This window comes from Sycon ciliatum, chromosome 6 (genome assembly GCF_964019385.1).
Source record: "Sycon ciliatum chromosome 6, ocSycCili1.1, whole genome shotgun sequence".
In the NCBI taxonomy this organism is placed as follows: Eukaryota; Metazoa; Porifera; class Calcarea; order Leucosolenida; family Sycettidae; genus Sycon; species Sycon ciliatum.
In genome coordinates, this window is record NC_088648.1 from 21,503,575 (window position 1) to 21,528,578 (window position 25,004).

General features: G+C 47.5%; 2 protein-coding genes and 1 long non-coding RNA gene across 5 annotated transcripts in view; 2 read left to right on the forward strand and 1 right to left on the reverse strand.

The window, feature by feature from the left end:
* LOC135819672 (uncharacterized) overlaps window positions 1-25,004 on the reverse strand; it is a 72,754-nt gene that overhangs the window by 22,182 nt on the left and 25,568 nt on the right. The window contains exons 1-3 of one of the 3 annotated variants that reach the window (XR_010553950.1): window positions 18,668-18,753; window positions 10,052-10,119; window positions 7,541-8,573 (exon numbers count right to left, since the gene is read on the reverse strand). Coding sequence is in view for 2 of the 3 variants with exons in the window: in XM_065332923.1 (XP_065188995.1) it covers window positions 8,448-8,573; window positions 10,052-10,119 (194 nt within the window). In the remaining variant the exon portion in view is untranslated. Of the gene's footprint in view, window positions 1-7,540; window positions 8,574-10,051; window positions 10,120-18,667; window positions 18,754-25,004 lie in introns of those variants that run through there. The other 2 variants (XM_065332923.1, XM_065332924.1) reach the window with 2 other exon arrangements.
* LOC135819662 (uncharacterized) overlaps window positions 1-25,004 on the forward strand; it is a 223,066-nt gene that overhangs the window by 9,791 nt on the left and 188,271 nt on the right. The window lies entirely within an intron of this gene.
* Window positions 19,407-24,718, forward strand: LOC135819679 (uncharacterized). The gene is made up of 3 exons (XR_010553954.1): window positions 19,407-19,801; window positions 23,656-23,710; window positions 24,567-24,718. It is a non-coding gene; the product is annotated as an uncharacterized LOC135819679 (long non-coding RNA).

A 25,004-nucleotide genomic window follows, 5' to 3' on the forward strand; every position in this document is an offset into this window, starting at 1 on the left:
AGTGTGGTTGCGTGTGGGTGTAAGTGTGGTTGCGTGTGGTTGTGAGTGTGGGAGGGTGTGGGCATTTTCCATATTCGGCCAAAACAAAAACCTTGTTTACGGTCGGCCGACCGGGTCATATTCTCCTAAGTCTGAAACATATTTTGGTCTGAATAAGTGTACAATAGTTGCCCGAGGAGCCTGTAAGTAGCTGGCAAAACAGCTCATTTACATCATGCATACATGCCTACATGTACAGTCATGTATATCCAGTACTAGATATCCAGTACTAGACATCCAGTACTAGACATCCAGTACTAGACATCCAGTACTAGACATCCAGTACTAGACATCCAGTACTAGACATCCAGTACTAGACATCCAGTACTAGACATCCAGTACTAGACATCCAGTACTAGACATCCAGTACTAGACATCCAGTACTAGACATCCAGTACTAGACATCCAGTACTAGACATCCAGTACTAGACATCCAGTACTAGACATCCAGTACTAGACATCCAGTACTAGACATCCAGTACTAGACATCCAGTACTAGACATCCAGTACTAGACATCCAGTACTAGACACCCAGTACTAGACATCCAGTACTAGACACCCAGTACTAGACAACCAGTACTAGACATCCAGTACTAGACATCCAGTACTAGACATCCAGTACAGGTGGACTTCCAGGTTGTAAGGAGTACCCAGTCTGTATGAGTGCAGTCAGTGAACTGTGACATTGATCTATACCATGTGATTTATTATACATGTGCATCACAGAAGTACATGAATGTATGTTCATGCTTTTGCCCGTCACATATCATGATGTAAGCCTCAGGATCATTGATCATAGCAACCAAAATTTTGCCCAAAAAGGTCTTTTCCCCGGCCGAGCGAGTCTGTTTTTGGGGGGGGGGGGGGGTGCCAACCTGAAGCAAGCTTATTTTGTATGGCCACGTGACCAAGTGATCTCACACTCCCACTCTCACACCCAGCATCATATTTCCGGTGTCCTTTTCTTTCTTTGCATCATCATTTTATGCGGTGAATAAAAACGTGCTTCCAAGTGATCAGATGTGAACAGCAAACAGGCATAGGTTAACTTATACATAGGAGCATACATCAATTAATGTGTATTGTCAACTCTTCGTACACTTCAGATAGTATTCAGTATGTGTCCTGTCTGTCCTGCAGATCGATGGTCCATGTACAAAAGCTTCATCTTGTTCTTAACGAAGTTTTAATTTTAGTGCTAGAGTAGGAGTGAATAATATCCTCCATATGGTTAACAGTACAAACCAGTGATGAGGGGATGCGCCCTTCCTTCATTCGTTAGTACTTGCATAAAAAAGAAATCACCCCTTTAAGTCGAACTTCCCCATTTTCTTCTTTATTCGGTCTCTGACTTGATGGATGTGTACATGCGTGAACGTGCATGTGTCACTGTGCATGCATATACACTGTTATTATTCTGAAACAGACGAGAGGTCATCTATAGTGAAGTTCATCATCGACTGTGAATATAATCACACGGTCCCGAGTTTCATTGAACGAGTCGTACGTAATCTCCGCAATCTTCTTGGTGATGAGAGTGTCCATGCCGACGGTGTACACAGCGAGAGCGGAGGCACAGCAGTGTTTGTACAGATGTCTGCCAAGGCTCATGCAAGGCTTTGGGAGTTCTGTAAGGGTCAATCTAGCCTGCTCGCTGGTCTGCACATTCTCGAAGTGTCAACTGTGGACGGAGCAGTTGTCTTCAATTTGCGTCCCACGGCATGCAGTGACGAAGGTAAGACGGATTGGTGCAGTAAGAAGAGGAATGCACCGATAGCAGCGAGTCTACTCCTAAGCATAATCCCATATATACAGCGAGTCAACTCCTATTAAAGCGTTAGTCCCATGATGATAAGGAAGTCAGTTAATTCCTAAGCCTTAGTTCCATGATGATAGGGAGGTCATCACTAGTCAACAGATGACTGGCTGTCGTGTGGGAAAGTGGTTGGTGCAGGCATGTTTCGGTCAATAATGTTTGTCCGCACACAAGTTTTCTAGGAGACTCTTTTGGCAGAACGAAACAGCTTCCTTGATATGCTTCAATTTATCTCTGGAGCAAAAGGTCCGAAACTCTTTGGTTTCTTGTTCAGGTATTAATCCTGACGACCAGAAGCGCTTGGTTGAAGAGTTCTCCGGGAGATTTCCATCCTTGGACCAGGATGAGCTGTCTGTCGCTGTGGCTGACCAACCGGACGTTGAGCATGCAGTGATTGCAGCGACCAAGCTCGTCTTCGATGAAGGCGGAGCATGCTTGAATGCACTGCCTGAGATTCTTGGTGGTGAGTTTCAATTCCATTGTTTTGTGGTTGTGTTGCGTGTACTATGTCTATTGGGCCTTCTGTCACTGTTGAGAACCGGTGTGCATCAGCGATAATATTTACATCGTGTTATAAAAGCACAAACGCCGTATCATTTTGGCAATGTCACTGGGACCACAATGAAGAGAAATGGTGCGTATTGCCGCATCGGAATAATCGGAGGACCGTTTGATGTATGTATTGATGAACTTGTGGTCCTTCAGAAAAGCCTCTCTTTGTACTGAACCTCCCGAGGCCATTGTGCTGCAAGTAGAATATTCAGCAAGTCTGTGGAGGGTATTCCCCTATAAAGGTGTTGTGTGTGCGTGGGGAGGGGGGGGGGGGGTAGGGAGGGAGGAGGGGAGGGGGGGGGGGGACATATGAATCTCTCGTATCTTAGCACCAGCAACGTTACTCGCTGTTATGCGGGATTCACAGAAGCATTTTTACGATGCAATGCGCAGTGCGACATCCGCGAAATTAGGAAATTCTCTAAACGCACCGATCGCATAGCTCACTCAGCCGTCACAACTGGCCCATCGCAGAAGTAGAGCTTGCCACTGCTTGGCTCAACTTTCGCGATGCTACATGCGATGTGATGTACGATTTTGACCTTTGCAACAAAGTTGTGCGAAATGTTCAAGAGTTGCTTGCAGACTTGTACAAATTGTACCCGACTACACAAATGCCACAGTAACGTACACATTTGCTTTGAGCTTTGAGGCACGTCAGCAAGGCGTCGTCTACTTCTGTGTATGGTAATTTGTGAGTATGCATCGTACTGCGGTGTCGCAGATCGCGTTGTATTGCCCATAGGCTATGGGCAATACAACCCAATGTGTGACACCACAGTGCGATGCATACTCACAAAACAAAATGCAATGCTATGGGCCATAGCATTGCAAGATTGCTTCTGCGAATGCCACCTAAGATGTAAGGAGAACAAGTGACCCTGCAGTCGTAAAATTATGCTTTGCCTTTCCTGTTTCGGTCTTTGATAGGTGTGTCGGCAAGAAAGACAACTTCTATCCCTGCTCGCGCTCACCGTACGTACAACAATATGGCTGTGATGAAGCCTTGGTCCATCAAAATGCACAATGCATATGAATCTCTTGCATCTAAGGGCCGGGTTCTACTGCGGCCCCGCTGCTCGTCATCCGCGGCTTGAAACGTCATCATTACCATAGTGACCGCGGCTAGAGCTAGAGCAGCGAGGCCGCGGCCCATTGCAAGCTTTCGCTACGATTCTTGCTCAAAAACTGCGAGCCGCGGTCGGGGCTCGACCTGTTTCCCGTACTTTGCATCGTTTTGTACGCGAAAATTTTAAAATTCAAGTTTTAAATCGTTGCGCAGGCCAGAACATGAGGATTTTTTGATTTCGCGCTCACAGGCAGGTTAGACGTCATCAAAAAACGTGGAGCACGACCGCGGTACCGCGAATGGCGAGTGTCAGTGTAACCGCGCTACTCCGCTGCATGCAGCCAAAACCCGCGGAGCAGCGGAGCCGCAGTGGAACCCGGCCCTTAGCACCAGCAACGTCACTCGCTGTAATGTGGGATTCACAGAAGCATTTTTACGATGCGGTGCCGATGCGACAGCAGCGAAACCAGGAAATACCCAAACGCACCGATCGCACAGCTCACTCAGCCGTCGCAACTGGCCCATTTCAGAAGTTGAGCTTGCCTCTGCTTGGCTGAACTTTCGCGATGCTACATGCGATGCGATGTACGATTTTGACCTTTGCAACAAAGTTGTACGAAATCTTCAAGAAGTGCTTGCAGATTTGTACAAGTTGTACCCGACTACACAAATGCCACAGTAACGTACGCATTTGCTTTGAGCTTTGAGGCACGTCAGCAAGGCGTCGTCTACTTCTGTTATTGGAAATTTGTGATTATGCATCGCACTGCGGTGTACCAGACCATGTTGTATCGCGCATAGCATTGCAAGAATGCTTCTAAGAATGCCACCTAAGATGTAAGGAGAACAAGTGACCCTGCAGTCGTAAAATTATGCTTTGCCTTTCCTCTTGCGGTCTTTCTTAGGTGTAGCGGCAAGAAAGGCAACTTCGCCCTCTGCTCACGTTGACCGTAAGTGCACCAATATGGTTGTGATGAAACCTTGGTCCATCACAATGCACATGTGTACATAATGTGGGTGTGGGTGTGTGTGTGTGCATGTGTGTGTGTGTGTGTGCGTGCGTGCTTGCATGCGTGTGTGTGTGTGTGTATGTGTGTATGTGTGTGTGTGTGTTCGCTAGGCATAATACACGTGCTGTTCTTTCTGGCCTCCCTCATGTCGCTCCGATGGGAATTTCACAGGACCGTCAAATTATCTAGGTTTTTCATTTACATTGTAGTTTCAAGAAAGTGGCACCTCCGAATGTTGCAGCTGCTGCTTTCTGCCGAATAACTGACACTTGGCTGACCAACAGCTGCTGCCGTCTGGAGCACACGAGCAGCACGTTGAGCAAGGAGTGGTACTTTCTTGCAGGTTTGCCGAGTGGAAGGTTCGACGTGCTCCTGGTATGCTTAAGACGGCTATCGTGTGTCAGTCAAGTGTCAAGTCACTCGGCAGGAACGCCAACTCTTGGGTCTGTCACAAACAGCATTTTCGAGCAAGAGAATTCAGAATGTTGTGTACCTCAAAAAAGCGATGTTATCATCACAGTACGGAATAGTGGTAGCGACATCGGGACAGTGCAGAGAAATGCCTCAGGCTTGAATCTGTTTTCCTGCCATTCTTTTTTTCATTTCTTATTTGGTCTCCTTTCTTGCAGATCCTGAAGAGGCCATTTCAACCCGTGTCTCTGCCAATTCTGAACACGCAGTAGAAATCCAGGGAGCTGACAATGAGCTGTCTCTCCGGCCGCAACTTAAGTCCCAGGTAAGAAGAGACCAGATGCAAACATCATGGGTACCGCAAGGAAAGATTTAGGTCTGGTCCTGTTTGGTGTGGGGTTGGGGGGGGGGGGGGAGGGACATGTACCCCTTGAAACATTTGATGTGGAGTATGGTGCGCTGTTGTATTTCATTGAACTCTGAGAAATAGAAATTTAACCCATTCAGTGCCAAGGACGAGATTACTCGTCCTACAGACCCCCTCGCGATTGGCCAAGGACGAGATATCTCGTCCTCGTAGTGCGCACTACTATATCTCACTGGTCATGCACTACGATCTAGCTTGGCCGATTGTGGCTCTTCGAGGGGAAACTAGCGGTTTCCCCCTACTGAATAAGACCTCACTCGCCGTGTTTGTTCGCCTCCTCCTCCTCCTGACTAGCATTTGTCTGCTCCACTCTCTATTTATCTTTGTGCAAAAGACACAATGCACAATATTCTTCACTATTAGGTATAGTTGCAACTTGCAGTGAGGAGTGGTGTATTTCGCAAGTAGCATACCCTGTCTGAAAACGCCTGCCATATCTTGATCAGAGCTGTGCTGGAAAATGTGCTCCGTCCATTTTTTTAAAATCCTTTATTACTTTCCGATTTTGATATTCTCCAGTGGTCTTTTCGTGGCAGTCTACCTGATAGCTGGCAATGGTACGACCGTCGTCGTACCATGTACAATGGGCATGCTTACATTGTGTGCCAGGAAGAGGAGGAAGGAGCAATGATCTACCGGTCTACTCATTCTCTCAAGGAAAGTCTTCAGGTGGCATGGACAAGAGTAATCACCATTGACAACCCACACTTTCGGTCATGGAGGAACTTTTGCATTCACAATGAAAAAATGTACTTTGCAAGTATTAGTGATAGGTATACATGTATCCCCAAGATGCATGTTGTAGATCTACAGGGAAACTGTGGTACTAGAGAAATACAATGTGATTGTATCCCAGCACAAGATACGAGTATGAATACATATTTCACGCCTTTTGCGGATGTATTTATAACCCAGTCGGCGCTTCTAATAGTATGCTTATGGCGCAATCATTTCTTAGAAGTTATTTCATTAGATACCAGACATGATGGTGCAGTATGGGCAAAATTGGACCCGCTCAGCATGCCGAAGCCGCCGGCCAGCATCTGCAGCACTGACAGTACTCTGTTTGTGATACCAAGGAGCGACCGCAATGATGCGCATTTGTCAATCATGAAGTTGGATGTAAGTGAGGAAAGTCTGCGAATGCCATCATGGCTCGAGATCAAAGTGGACGTGCCTAAGACTCTTCATGTACATCTATTCCATCGTGTTGTACCAGCTGCTGTGGGTAACACTATAATGTTAGCCGTGTACTATGATGATGATGATAAAATAGTCAATGGTGTGATATGTGTTGATTGCAGTACGTGTATAGGCCGGTGTTCTGTCTTGCCGTCGCCATGCAGTACATTCATTACATTCAAGTTGATGGTGGATGGCGATACGCTTATTGCACTCAATTATGATCACTCAGTGTCTACTCTTCAGCTACCTGAACATTTGTAAACACCAGTGATTGATCGGCTTCTACATGCATGTATGCCAAGGCGGTGTACAATGTAGATATTCTGCTGCGGCTAGGTCATGTGATGGACAACTGGTGCACACTGTGTGTGTTTTTTGTGATCCTGAGTGTTTTCGTTTGCACATGCATACCCTGTTCTGCTGGGGACCCATATGCATGATGTGTTTGGTGTCCAGTTCTTTCAGGCCATCATTCTACATAGGCACTGTCCTGAAATGCTTATTGTCTATGTACATATTATACATTGGGTTGGAGGCATATTATAATTATATAGATATTATGTATATAGAATGCTGTCCATGGATTGGATATGATGTATTATATACATAGATATTAGTTCTAAAACTCAACAGCTCTCTACACATACATACTCATTATAACTGTGTACATAATAGTCTTTTTTTGTCAGTGATTGACAAACCCCAGAGGTTGAATTGGTCAGCAGCCACATTACTTCCTTCCTAGAAATTGAAGAACTGACTAATTGGCTCTGTGTGTGCGTGCAGATGTGTACCGTACATGTACGCAAAATGGTAACGTTGCACTGGTCCAGCCAAGAGTATAGGGTCACTTGGAGAATTATGTTACGTCGGTCGGTCGGTCGAGATAGAGAGTGCATGCACAAGAGCGAGAGAGAGTGCATGCACAAGAGCGAGAGAGAGTGCGTGCGCGCGAGAAAGAGTGCGTGCGTGAGAGCGAGAGAGCGAGAGAGAGAGAGAGAGAGAGAGAGAGAGAGAGAGAGAGAGAGACAAAAAGGGAGAGAAATCACCTTACAATTGCATACAGAAAGGGTTTGCGTACATGTAACAAAAAGAAAAAGGTGCGGCGTTATCAATTGAAACAGATGAGTACTGTCACCACAATAGATGAAAAGCCAAAGATGTCGAGTGGAAGATTTGTCAAACGTGGATGGGGAAGATTTGTCAAACCAGCACATTATACAAAGTAGAAAGTCTCAAGACTTGATCAACAAGCAGTGCCTTCACACCAGAGCAATCACAAGTGCAGAGATGGAAGGAAACAACCGCAGCAGCTATATGATGCATTGGCAGTCCCCCTGGTGGTGGTGGTGATGGTGGTGGGGGGGGGGGGGGGGGGTTAGTGCAAGAATTTAAAAGTCGATGTCCGTTGCTATATGCTGAGCGTTATACACTGAAAGTGCTTGTTGCATTAGACCTAGATTTATATGCAAGTAACTGCATGCGAGAATATCACATACTTCGAGTACGTGCTAGCTAAAGTAGGAGCGAGAATATCATACACATGCTGGCTACAGTAGAGCTACAAGAAAAGCACTGTACTCGAGAATAGCATGACGCTACCAGCGTATACAATCCAACATGGAGTAACCGATCAGGACATTCATGTGAGGTGAGGCCTCTCTATCTGAGCACACGTCCGTCTGGCATCAGTTCTGCCCTTCACATGTTTCATAATCCCTACTCCAGTCGACCTGCATACACTGAGGGGGCTTGCAATTGAGACGGCCAGGCTCGACGTACTGGAAATGTTTGAAAGTGAACTTCTTTTTTATAAACGGGACCAGCAAAGTGCTGGAGCGGAAGACTACTCTCACCTGTTACCTTCATGGTCACAGTTGACAATGTGCAGAAATCATGCATGGCTGATCACAAGCAGCTCATGTGTACATCGTGTACCTAGTAGCTGTAGATCTTGGTGCAGTGGATGTCCTTGTGGGCACACTCACGATTACGGTTATAGCAGTAGAAGTAGCCGCTCTTCAGCTTCAGGACTTTCACCAAGCCGTTGGGCCAGCGATCCGGCTAAGAGGAACATGCAGAGAGAGAGAGAGAGAGAGAGAGAGAGAGAGAGAGAGAGAGAGAGAGAGAGAGAGAGAGAGAGAGAGAGAGAGAGAGAGAGAGAGAGAGAGAGAGAGAGAGAGAGAGAGAGAGAGAGAGAGAGAGAGAGAGAGAGAGAGAGAGAGAGAGAGAGAGAGAGAGAGAGAGAGAGAGAGAGAGAGAGAGGGAGGGAGAGAGAGAGAGACAGAGAGAGAGAGATAGAGATAGAGAGAGAGAAGGAGGCAGAGAGACGACATGGAGGAAAACAACTTTTAATAATGGTGCCATAGGGACTAGTGTGTGTTCGACTGCACGGTGCATTCAAACAGTGTAACGGTACAAAACCTCACACTTGGATGCCCAACAGAAGTTAACTTAAATTACTAGGCTGCCATCAACCTTCCAGTCCACAATCTCCACAAATTGGTGGTCATCACTCCATGAGAAAAAGTATCATTAGCTACAAGGCAGAAATTCCTTCAGCTTACACAAGATTATAGTGCAATCAACATGTCATCTGCCATGTCAAATACGGCTTGAACGTGATAATTATTATCAGGTGGGAGTCAGCAAATAACGACTTCTGGTTCAAAGTCAGATCCACTGCGAGACCATAACGAAGTACAATGTTATGTACAGTGTATTGGTGGGTAGGGTATTTATTTAACAGCAGTAATGTACTTGTAACCACAACCAGTCGGTGTGGCTTATGCCACGATGGTCAAATTCACCGTCATGAGCAGGATAGAGGTCAGTATTTCGTGACAACAATCTGGATGCAGCTCATACCGCAAGTGTGGCTTATACTCCTGAAAATACGGTAGGCCCCTTTTGCATGCAAGTGTGACTGTTGTCCGTGCCACGAGCCAAAACTAGATCCGACTGAGTGGATCCAGAAGTCAGTGTTCTCATGACAACAGCCTGGTCGCCATGTAGTTCGAAGTAGCACGTTCAAGCCCTATATCGTTCTTTGTGGATATAATCAGTTCAAATTGATAGTGATCACCATGGTAGATGTGTGTACATCGTAACAAAAAATCCGGGTGAGGTTTATACTCCACAAAATACTTTATGTGAATACGATGTGGTAGCGACTTCGGTGATAATTTAATTGTTTTGATTTTATAGGAAAGTTGGCTGCTCCCCACACTGGAGGGCTCGCTTTTCCGCCCACTTGACTTGGACTTGGCGTCAAGTGTCAAGTTAAGTTGGCGGAAAAGTACGAGCTTGGTTGTGGGGAGCAACGGACTTGCTTACGTATGTTGTTGTTGTTTTTCAAATCTCTATTCTCGCGATGGCCAATGGCCAGTAAGACTAGAGATATTGTTTGTTTGAATTCATTATTATCACGATGGCACCATCGCCAATTGTTGTTGTTGTTGTTGTTGTTGTTGTTGTTGTTGTTGCTATTGTTGTTGACTACAATGTGAAGTTCAAAGCACCACATCAGCGAAACCTCTTACCAGATCTCCACCGTGAAAATGCTCATACTCGGTGGCATCGCGAAAGCCAGCCAGCTGAAACCGGAATGCTACAGGGAAAATGGACAGGTCACAAAACATCGTGTACATTGTAGATAATTCTATGGGTTGACAGGCATAGTGGGGTGGTCTAAGATCATAATTGATAAACGGAGGGTACCGGGTTCAAGTCCCCGGTCTATTCTCGTATCGACTCTAGGGCCTATTCTTGAATGGGTTCCTGAATGCGCTGAACAATCCTGATCAGATCCAATCGTGCCAAAGGGCGTTTCAGGGCCGAAATTCCGATTCCTAGATCTTTCGTTTCCCCTCCTCACACCCTTACCTATCTTTATCGCCATGGCTGGCTATCACCCACTCTCTTCACTTTGACCGGAGTTTCCACTGAGTCGTGAGATGTTGCAACGAGAGAGCTTGGAAGCTCAGGGCCCTACGCTATGCTTTTATGCTTTTTTGCCTAGCTCATCGTACATGTTATAAGAACTGATGGAATTGTCTTTTTCCGTTGATTGGCCACATCACTGTATTGCAAAAACGTTTCAATCGGTTTGAATATTATGAGTTAGGCAAAAGTATTTGCAGAATTTATTGCGGATTGTTATTTCTCTAATAATCATCTACTTTTGTTTTGCTCCTTCTTTAATTGTTATCTCCTTATATTGTAAATCAACAAATTTTGGCCGATGAGAAATAGAAACCTCTCGATTAGAGAGGTTAAGATGCACGTTATTTCCGACGTGACGCGCAGTTTCACGTCAAATTTGAAATCGATCGGTATTTTTGCTCTCACATGCATCCATTGCTCAATCATGCATCATTTGCCTATATGACAAACGTTGGCCTGCGATTTACTTTGGCCGGTTGGTACCAAGCGGCGAAATCAGCGAAATTAAATCGCCAGCGAACATTAGTTGATTTTAATACAGGAATCGGATTTTCTGGCCTTTTTGTAGTAATACATGTACATTGACCTGTTGAGCCAATGACGACGCCGAATGCATGGTTGCCTGTGGAGCACATTACATAACTTTACAGTCTCCAAAAATACGTATCCTGTCCGAGGGCAAAAGAGGCTGCAGATTTAGTTTTTCTGCGCGTCGACGGGATGTCTATTATTATTATTATTATTATTATTATAGACAACACCTCATGGCATGAGAAGAAAATCAGCCAGTACGGGAGATGTGGGTGTTAACCAACCATGGTGAATAAAAGAAGAAAAGTAATGGTCAAGACGGAGAAGCATGGGAGGGACAGGTGATGGTGAATCTAGTGAGCAGATTTAAATGCGTCCAGGGTACTGGCATTGCGCGTAGTAGCGGGCAGCGCAAGCCAAGCAGAGTAAGCAACAAAGAGTGGAGAGCGTACAAGGGAGGACGTTTTAGCCAAGGGGAGGGCAACAGAGCATCTTGTCTGGGAGCCATCTGTGATTCGGAACCAGTTATACACGTTAAGATGAGGAGGATGTAGAGCTAGTTTAAATTTGTGAGCAAAAGTGCAAATTAATTTTTGACGGTGGGTCGACAGTGGGCAAGCATTTGCAAGGACATACAGGGAAGCAGAAGTGTAGAGAGGTAGAGAGGGGGTAGACTAAACAGGATACGAAGAAGTTTTCTATGGTGGATTTCGAGATGCTCAGCGAGAACCGAGGACAAGCCACACCAGCTAACAGCAGCGTACATGAAAAGAGGCAGGATGTACAGTTTGTAAAACAAAATTTTACATTTGAAAGGAAGATGGAAACAATGGGGACGTATAACACCTAGGGCAGAGCTTGAACGGCTGCAAAGAGCATCAATATGGAAAGACCAAGAGAGACGATCATCAAGCATTATTCCCAGGTGTTTATGGTTGGAAACAACCTTTATGGGTTCTGGGAAATCAGGATGGTGTAAAAGTGACATGGATGAGATTGGGGGAAGGAACATTATTTCGGTTTTAGTCAGGTTGGGTCTAAGTCGCCATGTTTGCATCCAGCGTAGGACACTGCATATCTGAGCCGACACTCGAGGTACAAGAGCCGCTGAGGACGAGGATGCTGACAGTAGGGTTGTATCATCAGCAAATAACGAGACACCTGGGTCTATAGAGGGTAAATCATTTACGTATGCTACGAACAAAAGAGGTCCAAGTATGGAGCCTTGGGGAACTCCAGAAGACACTATTAGAGGATCAGAGTTGATGGAGAGGGCAGAAACAAACTGTGATCGGCTACTCAGATAGGACTCCAGCCAGGACAGAGCAGGGCCAGACACACCAAAGACAATATGTAGCTTGGCAAGGAGGCCACGATGCCAGACAGTATCAAAGGCCTTTGCCAAGTCAAACAAACAGAGAGCAATATGGTGTCGAGCATCACGAAGGGTGGCAATGTCTTGTACTAGACGAGCTAGTTGGTCAGAGGTTGAGTCGTTGCGCCGAAAGCCAGATTGGGAAGGGCTAAGGCATGGTGAAATGTGGCAATACAACTGGTCGTAAAATACCTTTTCACATACTTTTGAAAGGGAGCAGAGAAGAGATATTGGACGATAGTTTGAGGCTTGTGATCGGGAGCCTTTACACTTGTAGATGGGCGTGACCTTAGCGATCTTCCAACGATCAGGAAATACGCCGGAGGAGTAGGAAAGGTTGAATATAAGGCACAGTGGGTACGCCAGAGATGGAGCCAGAACTTTGAGAACTTCATTTGGTAGGGCATCAGGACCAGGGCTTTTGTTGCTTTTTAGTCTTTTTAGGTAGCTGCGAACAGATGATGTGGTGGTATGTATAGAGCGCAGATCAGAAGACACAGTCGCAGAACGTTGCAGAGGTGGTATTGGAGAGGAATGGTCGTCTGGAATACCAGCTGATGTGAATTGCGTATTGAGAGTATTAGCTATAGACTTGGGGTCAGTCACCATCGAACCATTGGAAGCTAATAACGGTGGTATGTCTTGACGTGTACTAGTTGTCCTTTGAGTGCGAACAAAGGTATACAGGTTAGGCCTGGAAGAGGGGTGAGATAGGGTGGTAGTGAGCGAACGTAAATATGCTCGATACTTAGAACGCGACAATGACTTCACCAGATTGCGCTGTTTTTTGTATAAAGAAATATTAGCATAGGTGGAGTACTTCTTACTTAAGCTATAGTAGTCGTATTTGAGTTTAATTGCACCTTGGAGATCTTTGTCGAGCCAAGGGATCTTGGGGTTACGGCTGGACTGACGAGGGTGGTGGCTGCCATGTTTGGGTGTAGCGGGTCTTGCTCCGTATTGTGGCACATAGAAGGAGAGCACGTCATCAAGAACTGTGGTGAACTTCTCCACAGCTTCATCTACAGTAGTGGAGGTGAATAAAAGATGCCAGTCACAGGCAAAAAGTGCAGAGTTGATGATTGACCAAGTGGAGGGTGTAACCTTGCGGAAGGCATGTCGCGGAGGGGTAGGAGTCTGAGAGCAGTTGTAAGAGGTGTCAGCAGTGGCAATGTTGTAGGCTAGCGTTGTAATGACTTGCAAATGATCCGATGCAGCAAGCGGGGCAGCATCGTCAACAGAGCGTACAGAGAGGGGGCGGTTCGTAGCAAGCAAGTCCAGACAGGACAGTCTTCGGTGGGGAAATTGACAAGCTGCTGGAGGCCAAAGCTAGAGAACACGTGTGATAGCTCCGTACCAGCACGCGATGTGGTGTCACCACTCCACCAGTCAGAATTGTGGGCATTGTAGTCACCGGTAAGAAAACCATCAAATAAAGAGAGGTCCAAGGAACACAGCGTGTCGGTAAGTATGTCGCAAAAGGAGGTGATATCAAGAAGGGATTGTGAAGGGGGGCGGTAATGACAGCAAATGAGTAGCGGATTGGCCCGGAGACCTGCCGGTGCACCAAGCTCAAGCCATAAGGCCTCGCTTTGGGGAGAATCAAGGTCATGGCGACGGGTGCAATGTGGAAATGTCCCATCACGTATGAGAATGGCCACGCCACCATATCCATGTAGGTTTGATCTCAGGTTCTTATGTGTAGATCTGTCTTTACGGAAGCATGTGTAGCCTGGAACACTGAATGAAAGTGACGGGCTTAGCCAGGTTTCTGTTAAACATATTATGGTGGGCTTGTTGGCCTGACATATTGCGTACAATTCCGGAAGTTTGTTTGTTACAGAGCGACAGTTGATAGTTACAATGTTAATAGAATGTGCGTGGTCCGGGAAAAACGGGAAAGCATGAGCGCTCAACGGGGTGAAGACCGACATTAGTTTGTGGTAGGGGGCGTCGTGGAGCTGCTGTTGATTAGGAGTTTTAGTAGTTTGTTGTCCAGAATCAGGAAGGAATGGTGGTGCAAGTGGAATATGACCACTAGACATAGAAGAATATGTAACGCAATGAGGGGAAGGGTGTGATGAACTTGCGTGGGGCACAAAGGGTTGGGCAAGAGGATTTAGCTGTTGGCTAGGTGACCGAGGACCCATCACTTGCTAACGGAGTCGGCATAGCGCCATTTGCGGACGGTGTGCGCAATGGTGTCGGGCCAGAATTCCTTGTCAAGCAGCGTTTGCTCAAACTCTTCCGCGACAGAAACGCGTGCATAGCAGGTACCAAAGTATTGGGTTTCGGCAATTGTGCATGCGTATACATCAACGCCCCTATCAGCGCACCAGGTGACAATGGACTGTGCCTTACTTCCAGGGCTAACATTCCCGACAAAGAAGGCACATCGCTTGGGAAGATGTGTGCCAGTGAGTGTGTTGGGGTTGGGGTTTTCTGTGGCCATTTTCCTGTAGACAGACACAACTTTGGATTTTGTTGCCCGGGCAATGGGATCGCTGTGGGCCGCTGATTTATTGCTCCTTCGCCGCTGTTCTTGCCAGTTGTTCTGATGGGGATCGCCTTCTGTGCTCCCAGCAGCACCCTGAGTACATGTGGGCTGTACTGGTGCACCACCGGCGCCTGCTGTTGTAAGGGGTTGATTATATGTGCAGCTCCAGCCCGGGCTGGTCGACAGGCGGGCCAGCCCGCCTGCAACGGGATCTCGGGGTTGTACACAAATCCACACAAAACCTGTGGTGCGTTTACATGGCAAGCGGGCTGGCCCGGCGAGGCGGGATCCCGCCTCGAGGCACCCGGGATCCCGGCTAGGTGGGCCAGAAAAAGCACATAAACAGACCAGCCCGGGCCGGAGTTGTATTATTATGGTATCGACACTGCGTTCATACTACAAAATAGGTACTTTTACCTCTTGAGGGAAGTTATAAAGAGGATCCCCGATATTGTCTTGAAAATCTAGGAAGCTTTTTGTACAGCAACAAGAAGGACGTGCAATGAGCACTGTTTAGTTGTCGACATGCATGATTTATATTAAAATGGAAGGGGAACTACTTGCAAAATACTTTGATATGGACAGCTAAAAATGTGAAAAACAGGAAAAAGAAACGAGGTGATACAACACACCAAACATGTGTCACAGCGCGAAAAGAAATCAGCAGAAGAATACATTGTGTGAGAAAAAAAGGTTTTATGTTTATAACCTGAGTATGGCTTGCAGCCCTGCGTCTCAGCCCGGGGCAGCACATTACAGTCGTAGTGTGTTTGCTGCATACTCACAACGGGCTGGCGTGTGCTCAGCGCATATAAACTCACTGCGGGCTGGCGACCAGCCCGGCCTTGCACATGTAAACACCCTTGGCGGGCTGGCCCGCTCGCTCCAGCCCGGGCTGGAGTTGCACATATAAAAGGCCCCTAAGTGCGCCCCCAGTTGTTGCATTTCTACCAGTGTGTACGGGTATGTTCCTGCGTTCCATGTGGTTGGTGTTAGGTACGGTGGCCCTGCTAGTGCTAGTTGACCTGCTGTGTAGAGTGCGTGCATCCTCTTCTGGCTGTGTGCTATTCGTACTCACTGTACGAGTACAACGGGATTGCATGTCTGGAGTGTCGCAGTGTACGGGCTTGGATGAACCATTGTACTGCTGCTGGTGAAGCTGTTGCACTTCCCCCTTCAGCTCCGAAATTTCCAGCTTCAAGGACAAAATTATGCTATCCCTGTCCTCCCTCATGGAGGCAATCTCCCCCGCCAAGGCCTGGATAGTGTTAGCAAGGCTATCTAGCTTAGAGTCATTAATCCACGACGTACCGGTGTCAGTGACGGGCTTCCCTCCAACGCCGTGCTTCCGCAGTGCCTGCACCAGCTCTGGCCGGGCGAGGCTCGAAGGGGAGTCAAGGGACTTGCGTTCAGCGATGGCGATTAGTTCCTGGTACCCGATCAGGGCAAGATCAAGGTTCTGGTCCAGGGACATTCTTAGTTTCAGCAAGGACAAAGGTAGAAGGGTAAAACTGCTGCGGGGGGCTCCCGGAAAGCTGTTCCGAGGAGCACCAAAAACGTCAACCACCCCCTGAGATTCAAAAAAAAACTGCGACGCGAAAGTTCAGCTCGCGTTATTTGGCTCGCACGTCGAAAAAATCAACGCGAGTGACCTGCTGCTCACGTCGAAATTTGGACATTACATAACTTTACAGTCTCCTATATAAATACGTATCCTGTTCGACGGCAAAAGAGGCTGCAGATTTAGTCTTTTCTGCGCGTCGACGGGATGTCTGTCCTGACGTTTACTGGGACCGGCGCTGACTCTGCCGATCACGGGCGTTCTGGACTCGACGGGATGTCTGTCCTGACGTTTCCTGCGACCGGCTTAGACTCTGCCGATCACGGGCGTTCTGGACTCAACGGGATGTCTGTCCTGACGTTGCCTGGTACCGCCGGACTCTACCGATCACGGGCGTTCTGGAGTCGACGGGATCTCTCTTCAGACGTTTCCTGTGACCGGCACTGAATCGCTCGTTCACGCTTATTTTCGAGACGACGGGATCTCTCTTCCAAAGTATGTTTATGCTGACGCATCCTATCACCTAATCGGCGTCTATTCTAATTTCCTCCTCGTCTCCCTATTTCTTTCCAAATCCCCCTCTACATCAGGGAGTCGTATGCATAATACGACGAATATTGGTACGGTACGGGACAGATACAGGAGCCCGCAAATATTGTGGACAGCTATTATGTACAATCCTGTAGAGCCTTTGTAGTCACAGATACGGGACAGATACGGGATAGCGCCAGGCGTGACACAAACAAACAAACAAACAAACACACACACAAATACCAAATTAAAGCTGTGTGGACCCTGGCTAGCGCCAGACGTTACTGAAGTAACGTCTTCTGCATAAAAAAAAAGTAAATTATCGTATCCGTTCCCGAAGGGAACTCACGACGGCCGCTAACACCCGATAAACCCTAGCGGCAGATGCAGCGCCTAACGGTGGGGGTGAGTGGGCAAGTCTCACAACCACTGGCACAAGTGCCGAAAACGACCCCATTAGCTGCATCCATGTGCCTGGCCACAAGTTCCCAGTTGACTGTGGGTAGCAGCACGGCTGGAAAAACCGCTCCCAGGCAGGACTTGAACCAGGTACCTCTCGTATCTCAATCATGGTCTTTGACCAACCCACTGTGCCTGCCTGGACGTCTTCTGCATAGCTACGGGAATAAATATAAATTGATACAGTACGACCCGCGCTCAAACCTTTTGTTTTGTTTCTGGTTTCTCATTTCTCATGAAGATGGATGATGTAGTGTACTGGGACCATTTCCAACATAATCTGCTGTGAGAGTCGACGATGAAGTAGAGCAGGTCCCGGCATTCTTCCCGGTATTGAAGAATAATTCCAGTTCCTTTGCGGATGTGCTGGAGTTTCCCTGGCACCAGCACATGCACTGTTCCCCAATCCCATTATGTTTTAGTCTCGCCCACTCTCTCCATGTTAGATGTACTGCGCGGTCCACAGTCCATTCAGAAAAAGGCGAGCGCTGGCTCTGGAGAGCTCCCGTGTGTGGTGATTTTTCGTGATTTTGTGGTACACTGTGCAGTGCCGCGAGATTCGAAACTTGAAAAAAGGGTCCAAACAGGTACCTCAACTGTGGTTCAAACCGCGAATGTACTGTTATGCAAGTGCAGTGAACGGCCTGGATTTTCATGGTTTTTCCCCAATTCAGTGCTTGGGGTCGGGCGGATTCTGCCGGCAGAAAAATTGGCAGAATTCGGTACTTTTTATGGTAAATTTCATGCATGTTTGGTATGTGGATAAAGAAATGGAGCAGAATTCGAGGAATTGCCCGCCATAAGGTTTGTATGGTTCTTCCAATTTCACTGCTTTTCGAGCAGAATCCGCCGGTCCCTTGTGCTTTAGGGGCAAAACCTGGCTGAAATCCTAATATCGTTATGGCTTGCTCTTCGGAGAAATAGACTTCAAAAACACAATGAAGAGCATTCCATGGGGGTTGACAAAACCCAAAATTTGACCCATTAATGGCCAAAGGCCAGGATATCATCTTTTTCTGAATGGACGGTAAGTAGGAAACCATGGGTGCAGCTAGCTGAGCAACTGTTTTCCAGGACCGCGCACTGGCGACACTGCGGGCACTGGGTGCAGCACCCAACGGTAGATACATTTCGTCTTCGTGACCTCCTTCAATCTCCTTTCCTCGCATACAAGAACTGTATCCTCCTCAATCGCATGCAAGTGAATTACTTCAATGGGGGACGGGGAGGAATGAGTTGTGCAAGCCGAGGTCTCTTACCGTCTTCGACTTCCTCGTTCTAGACTTTTCCTCGTTCCATGCATGCTCTTGCCTGTGGTGCCGCCACGGTCGCCGCTCGTCGTTTCAGTGCTAGCAGCCGCCAGGGCCATGCCGCGTCGGCGGCTCGGCGCACTACACCAATGACATCATTTTTCCAAAATTTTCTTTTTATCTCAATCATCTGTGTCACCTGTCCAAGTTTTCCCATGCCTGGGTTACTTGGACCTCATTCGCTTCCTTGTCATTGGACATGCATGAATGCATTGATGGGCGTCTCGACCTCGGGCAAGATCACTCACAGACCTCGGTCAAGATCAGAGCGTCTTGGTGTAGGATTGTGTATTTCGTTCGGTTTGCGAACTCAAATAAACACAACTGCCAACTGGCCCCCAACCCCAACAATGGCAACATGACTGTCTGGACATGCAGTTCTGCGGACAGAGGTTGTATGACCGTTATACACTATACTATAGAGTGTACTGTATAGTAAACAAATTTTTAAAAGCTGACGGGATCGCAGGCATGACATCTACATAGACTACAAAATGTGACACGGACCCGTAGATTCACCCGTACCCTACCCGGACCCGGCCAGGACCACCCACACGCACTGCTAGCTCATTCGCTGCTGCGGTAGATCTACGCGGTAGGCTGGTACCTCACCTCGGCGAAACGTGCCCCATCAATTTTCCGCACTGGAGCTAGCTTCGTGGTGAAATATTTTCACTGCAGCGCTAGCTGTAGTTTCTTCAGTTTTTCATGCTACAGCCAGTACAGGCAGCCTGTAGACGAGTTGTTGTAGGCAGCCTGTAGACGAGTTGTTGTAGGCAGCGAGGTTATGTTACAGTTAGTTTGGCCGTCTGCTGCTTCGTGTCGAAGTTTGTTTGGGTGCAGGCTGTGTAAGAATCTGTGTGTTGGCCAAAGGGTTTCATCGAAGTTTCCTTGTGGCTCGGAGGCTCCAATCGACTGCTCCATACCGTCACGACGTCGAGAACCGGTACAGCCTATCCGCCTACGACGTTCAAAGTCGTGTCCAGGATTCAAGGAAACCGTGACTCCTGGCTGCAGCCTTCAGGAGCGCTCGCCACTGGACGTTCATCGTCCCCGTTTGTCATGGTGTTCCAGTGATTCTAGGTAAGTGGTTGGCCAGTGTTGTTCGGTTCTTGGGTATTGTTGTTCGTTCTCGTTTCCTGAAGTGGCCGCAGTGCACCGGTAACCAAGGTAACGGGTATGCATGGCTCATACTACTGTGATCGTCTCAACAACTAAAATGACTATTTTGCTTGTGTACTGCGATTGCGAGTAAAGTACGGTGAATAGGTGAATAGGTGAATAGGTGAATAGGTGAATAGGTGAATAGGTGAATAGGTGAATAGGTGAATAGGTGAATAGCTGAATAGGTGAATAGCTGAATAGCTGAATAGGGGAATAGGGGAATAGGGGAATAGGGGAATAGGGGAATAGGGGAATAGGGGAATAGGGGAATAGGGGAATAGGGGAATAGGGGAATAGGGGAATAGGGGAATAGGGGAATAGGGGAATAGGGGAATAGGGGAATAGGGGAATAGGGGAATAGGGGAATAGGGGAATAGGGGAATAGGGGAATAGGGGAATAGGGGAATAGGGGAATAGGGGAATAGGGGAATAGGGGAATAGGGGAATAGGGGAATAGGGGAATAGGGGAATAGGGGAATAGGGGAATAGGGGAATAGGGGAATAGGGGAATAGGGGAATAGGGGAATAGGGGAATAGGGGAATAGGGGAATAGGGGAATAGGGGAATAGGGGAATAGGGGAATAGGGGAATAGGGGAATAGGGGAATAGGGGAATAGGGGAATAGGGGAATAGGGGAATAGGGGAATAGGGGAATAGGGGAATAGGGGAATAGGGGAATAGGGGAATAGGGGAATAGGGGAATAGGGGAATAGGGGAATAGGGGAATAGGGGAATAGGGGAATAGGGGAATAGGGGAATAGGGGAATAGGGGAATAGGGGAATAGGGGAATAGGGGAATAGGGGAATAGGGGAATAGGGGAATAGGGGAATAGGGGAATAGGGGAATAGGGGAATAGGGGAATAGGGGAATAGGGGAATAGGGGAATAGGGGAATAGGGGAATAGGGGAATAGGGGAATAGGGGAATAGGGGAATAGGGGAATAGGGGAATAGGGGAATAGGGGAATAGGGGAATAGGGGAATAGGGGAATAGGGGAATAGGGGAATAGGGGAATAGGGGAATAGGGGAATAGGGGAATAGGGGAATAGGGGAATAGGGGAATAGGGGAATAGGGGAATAGGGGAATAGGGGAATAGGGGAATAGGGGAATAGGGGAATAGGGGAATAGGGGAATAGGGGAATAGGGGAATAGGGGAATAGGGGAATAGGGGAATAGGGGAATAGGGGAATAGGGGAATAGGGGAATAGGGGAATAGGGGAATAGGGGAATAGGGGAATAGGGGAATAGGGGAATAGGGGAATAGGGGAATAGGGGAATAGGGGAATAGGGGAATAGGGGAATAGGGGAATAGGGGAATAGGGGAATAGGGGAATAGGGGAATAGGGGAATAGGGGAATAGGGGAATAGGGGAATAGGGGAATAGGGGAATAGGGGAATAGGGGAATAGGGGAATAGGGGAATAGGGGAATAGGGGAATAGGGGAATAGGGGAATAGGGGAATAGGGGAATAGGGGAATAGGGGAATAGGGGAATAGGGGAATAGGGGAATAGGGGAATAGGGGAATAGGGGAATAGGGGAATAGGGGAATAGGGGAATAGGGGAATAGGGGAATAGGGGAATAGGGGAATAGGGGAATAGGGGAATAGGGGAATAGGGGAATAGGGGAATAGGGGAATAGGGGAATAGGGGAATAGGGGAATAGGGGAATAGGGGAATAGGGGAATAGGGGAATAGGGGAATAGGGGAATAGGGGAATAGGGGAATAGGGGAATAGGGGAATAGGGGAATAGGGGAATAGGGGAATAGGGGAATAGGGGAATAGGGGAATAGGGGAATAGGGGAATAGGGGAATAGGGGAATAGGGGAATAGGGGAATAGGGGAATAGGGGAATAGGGGAATAGGGGAATAGGGGAATAGGTGTGGGTTCTCTTCACTCAGTAGAGTCGAGTCGAGCCAGCTGTAGTTCTCGGTGCCGAAACCGAGAGTCCGGCTCACTCCCCTACATGGCTTCTTCCCCTTGTCTAGCCTCCAAGAGGAACAAAGAAGTGTGGTAGCCGACTGGCCGAAATAATAAATAAATAGAGCATGGTTACACCCACTGGTCTTTTATTCGGGCACGTAATCACGGTCGTTTGCACGGAATGGCGTCTGAAACTCAAAACACCATAAAAGCTGTAGATCTACCATGTGAAACCTTGTCACTGTGTGATAGTGCATGTACTGTAGTGGACATGGAAATCCAGTCGATGGACCGGGGCCGGCGCCCTCAGCGCGTACGATGCGACCAGCGTGCTGCGCTGCATCGCATACTAGTAATGCTTATCCACGGCTGCATGACCAGCGCCCTGTGGCCGCTAGACGTGCGACCGGATTTGCTTGTCCACGACAGTACATGTACATGATATTAAAAGTCTTACCAGAACTCCGTCTACAGAGTAACGTTGACTACTGGTCAGAGTATTTCTATGTATGGCGTGCGTGGAATATGGTCTGTAACTTCGAAGTATACCGTAGAATCCCGCGGATAAGCCCATCCCCCAGCATAAGCCCAGGGAAAGCTCGAACATCACAAGGCTTCGTCGTACAAGCCCATGGGCCTAAATTGTACCATGAGTCCATAAATTATGGACTCTTGGTCGTACCATGTACATGTATGATGTACGTAGTACGAGTGTTTAGTTTAAGTTTTTTTTTTTGTACATTTCAACACAATCATCGGTTGTTTTTGTTTGGACAGTGACTTTCAGCAATGTACTTCTCACTTCCTTGGTACTTTTCAATAGCACAATGTTGGTGTCAGCGTATAAGCCCATGCCCGCGTATAAGCCCATGTTCTTGTATAAGCCCACCGAAATGTCCTTGTGAAACAGATAAGCCCATGGGCTTATCCGCGGGATTCTACGGTATGTACCAGAACAGTCGCGGCCAAAGAAATGCGACCCTCGAATCAAAAGCAGCTCCGCATTTCTATTTCACCATGCATGTTAGAATAACCCATCCGGGAGGGCCAGAGGGCTTAAGCCTTGGTGCTTCTTTCAGCTCTTGGTTCGGACTCCCTGATACACGTTGCAATGAAAAGGGAGTGTTGCTCCCTTGTAAATTTGCTGAGCGGAGGGCTCGACATGCTCCTCGTACTCTGGACGTGCATTCTCGACGTTGAGAGCAACCAACTTCCTCAAGTTGACGTCATAGTTATGATGCAATGTGCGCGGATTATCAGACATATCCTGGACCTTAGCTAGTACAAAATAGCGCAAGGAAAAATGTGTGATGGTTTGATAAGCTGTACAAACGCCGTAAATCACTCTGGCCAGAGAAGCATTGCATCAAAACAATGCTATCAAATTCAAATTCTGTTGGGACAAAACTGTATGCGGTGGCTGCCTGCTCTTGGGGGTAATGCACTCTTGTAAATGCTCAGTGCACGCTCTTGGAACCTTGCCTCCACTGAAACAAAAGCGTGAAACGCTTTTAAACTTTTAGGGTTTCTTTGGAATCTGCAGGCAGGCATAGTGGGATGGTCTAAGACCATGATTGAGAAACAGAGGGTACCAGGTTCAAGTCCTGCTTGGAAGTCTGATCTACTCACGTCCCACCGCTTAGGAACTGCATCTGCGCCTTGATCCAAGAGGGTGGTGGCGTTCCTGCGGATACGGAAAACTGGGCCTTTGGCCGAGTCTCACGCGAACCGTGATTTTTTTGAATCTGCACTCGCTGAAAACATTCTGAAGAATGATATCCATTTCTACATCACTCATGATGTGCCACGTCTATTTTGGTGTGGTTGATTGTGTGTACATGTACAACAGATGGTGACCGACGTCCGTGACTTTTTTTGTTGTCGCAGTGATGGCTACAGCAGAGGTATGAATTGTCCACACATCATTGCTTTGCCAAATTCTGAAAAAGTTGTCTCAAAGACATCTTACAGTGTGCACGCACGTACACACATGTTTGCATGCGCACGTACACTCGCAATCACACGCACGTGCACACACACATATACACACACACAAACATACATACATACATAGTACATACACATGCATGTGCACACACACACACACATACACACACACACACACACACACATACCCGCTCCATGCTATCATTGGACGGCTAAAACGTGTGCCAATACGTGTAAAGGGCCATGTGGTATTATTGATTATCTTCAGCGAACAGTAATGTTTCAATGTGGCCTACCTCAGCCAACCAGGCCTCTGAAATGGCAGTGGCCAAACGCAAGCAATAAGCCCATACGAATATATCTGCAGCTAGCCAGGGCTGTCTCGTCCCCCGATGAACACTTGATCAACACAGCATAGATCTCAGCGCCAGGAAAACAAAAACAGAACTTGCATGGCACGAGGTGTGCTGCTAAGTACTGGTCGTAGCCAGGGAGTTGTAAAATACCGGTATTTTACGACTCCCTGGTCGTACCTTACTGGCAGCTTCTGTGATTCTCAGCTCATGGTATGCTAGCCCTTGGCAGGTACTGCTGGCAGAATTTTTGTGTTCAGAATTTTGTACTTTTTCGGGATGCTTTCATGCATGTTTGGTATGTGGATAAAGAAGCGGAGCAAAATTCAAGGCAAGGTGAAGTGCCTGCCATAAGTTTTGTATGGTTTTGCCAATTTTACTGCTTTTCAAGCAGAATCTGCCAATTTTTTCGAGCATTACCCGCCAAGGTCTACTGTATGCACTCTGTGTGTTGTTATAGGGCTTGAAAGTGATGACGTCAAAACGGCCAGGGAGTAGTAAGTTGACATCAGATTTCTATTTTTGGATCCACTAAGGTGTGACTTTGCTATTGCCTAAGTATATGGGTGCATAGCAACCAACTCATGTCGCAAGCAGGTGTGACTTTTATTTCGTCACCAGTTGTAACCCCGCCCCCAGTAGCCAAATCAGTCAGTTTCACTGGCTACATCACCAGGCTGTGGGTAAGACCGCTTGAAATGTGCTTGGATCCATACAAAAACTGGATCCAAGTGGATCCAGTTTTTGAATTTTTGAAATTGTTGCTATGCTGTGACGTAGCACTTTCAAGCCCTATTGCAGAACCCCGCGGTCAACTCATGGCCATGGTCAAGCAAGCAGTTCCGCAAGTGGATCCCACGCCTCCAAGCAGCGCTCAGCTGCGATGCAATTCGTGTTG